This window comes from Pygoscelis adeliae, unplaced genomic scaffold (genome assembly GCF_000699105.1).
Source record: "Pygoscelis adeliae isolate BGI_AS28 unplaced genomic scaffold, ASM69910v1 Scaffold387, whole genome shotgun sequence".
In the NCBI taxonomy this organism is placed as follows: Eukaryota; Metazoa; Chordata; class Aves; order Sphenisciformes; family Spheniscidae; genus Pygoscelis; species Pygoscelis adeliae.
The window spans coordinates 1,358,022-1,358,931 of NW_008825115.1; the positions used below are offsets into that span (position 1 = coordinate 1,358,022).

General features: G+C 67.3%; 1 protein-coding gene across 1 annotated transcript in view; it reads right to left on the minus strand.

Moving 5' to 3' along the window:
- The window catches only part of LOC103920495 (probable beta-D-xylosidase 2), an 11,670-nt gene that overhangs the window by 4,711 nt on the left and 6,049 nt on the right, over positions 1-910 (minus strand). The window contains exons 2-5 of the mRNA XM_009328242.1: positions 746-837; positions 497-654; positions 313-416; positions 13-219 (exon numbers count right to left, since the gene is read on the minus strand). Coding sequence (XP_009326517.1) covers positions 13-219; positions 313-416; positions 497-654; positions 746-837 — 561 coding nt within the window. The remainder of the gene's footprint in view (positions 1-12; positions 220-312; positions 417-496; positions 655-745; positions 838-910) is intronic.

Genomic DNA, 910 nt, shown 5'->3' on the forward strand with positions numbered 1-910 from the left:
GTGCGTGCCGGCCAGGTCCCGGGCCCGGAGGGGCAGCGTCCCCCGCACGTTCTTCAGCAGCACGAAGCTCTTGACAGCAGCTTCCAGCGAGAGGTTGCGGTGCTCGGGGCTCTGCACGGCGCTCAGGTCCAGGGTGCTGTAGGGGTTCATGGCCGGGGGATCGAACTCTCCCAGCCGCATCCGCGTGTAGAAGAGGGGCCGGACCCGGTCACGCAGCATCTGCAAAGACCCCGACACCAAAACCTCGGCTGTGCTTGGCGGGGGCAACCGTGGCTCCCTGCCCGTGCCCCCGGCCTCGCTCCCCCGGCTCACCTGCAGCGTGATGTTGCCCATGGCCAGAGCTTGGGGGATGTGCATGAAGACATTGTTCCTCATGCCGTAGGAGAGCTCCAGGTTGCAGCCGGCGTTCATTGAGGCTGCCATGCCGGTGAGAAGGGAAACCGCTCGTCACGGCTGCGTGATGCCCGGGGACCCCGCGCCCATCCCACAAGCTCACCGACTGCCGTCTCCAGGAAGGTGCGTGTGTAGTGGTGCCCCAGCATGATGAGCTCCAGGGCCCCCTCGTCACTCACCACGTAGCCCTCGAACCCCCACTCGCCACGCAGGATATCTGTCAGCAGCTTCTTGTTGGCGCAGGCGGGAACGCCGTTGATCCTATTGGAGAGGGGATGGGGCAGCACGGACAGCCGGGCACCGGCCACCCCACAGGCAGCCCAGCCTGCGCAGCCCCCACCGCGCTCGGTACCTGTTGTAGCTGCACATGAAGCTGTAGGAGCCGGCGCGAACGCACGCCTGGAACTGGGGCAGGAAGGTGGTGCGCCAGTCCCGCTCCAGCACCTGCAAGCACCACGGCAGAGAGGGGTCAGTGCCCGGGGGTCTGCCTGGTGTCCCGGGGCCCTGCCACGATCAC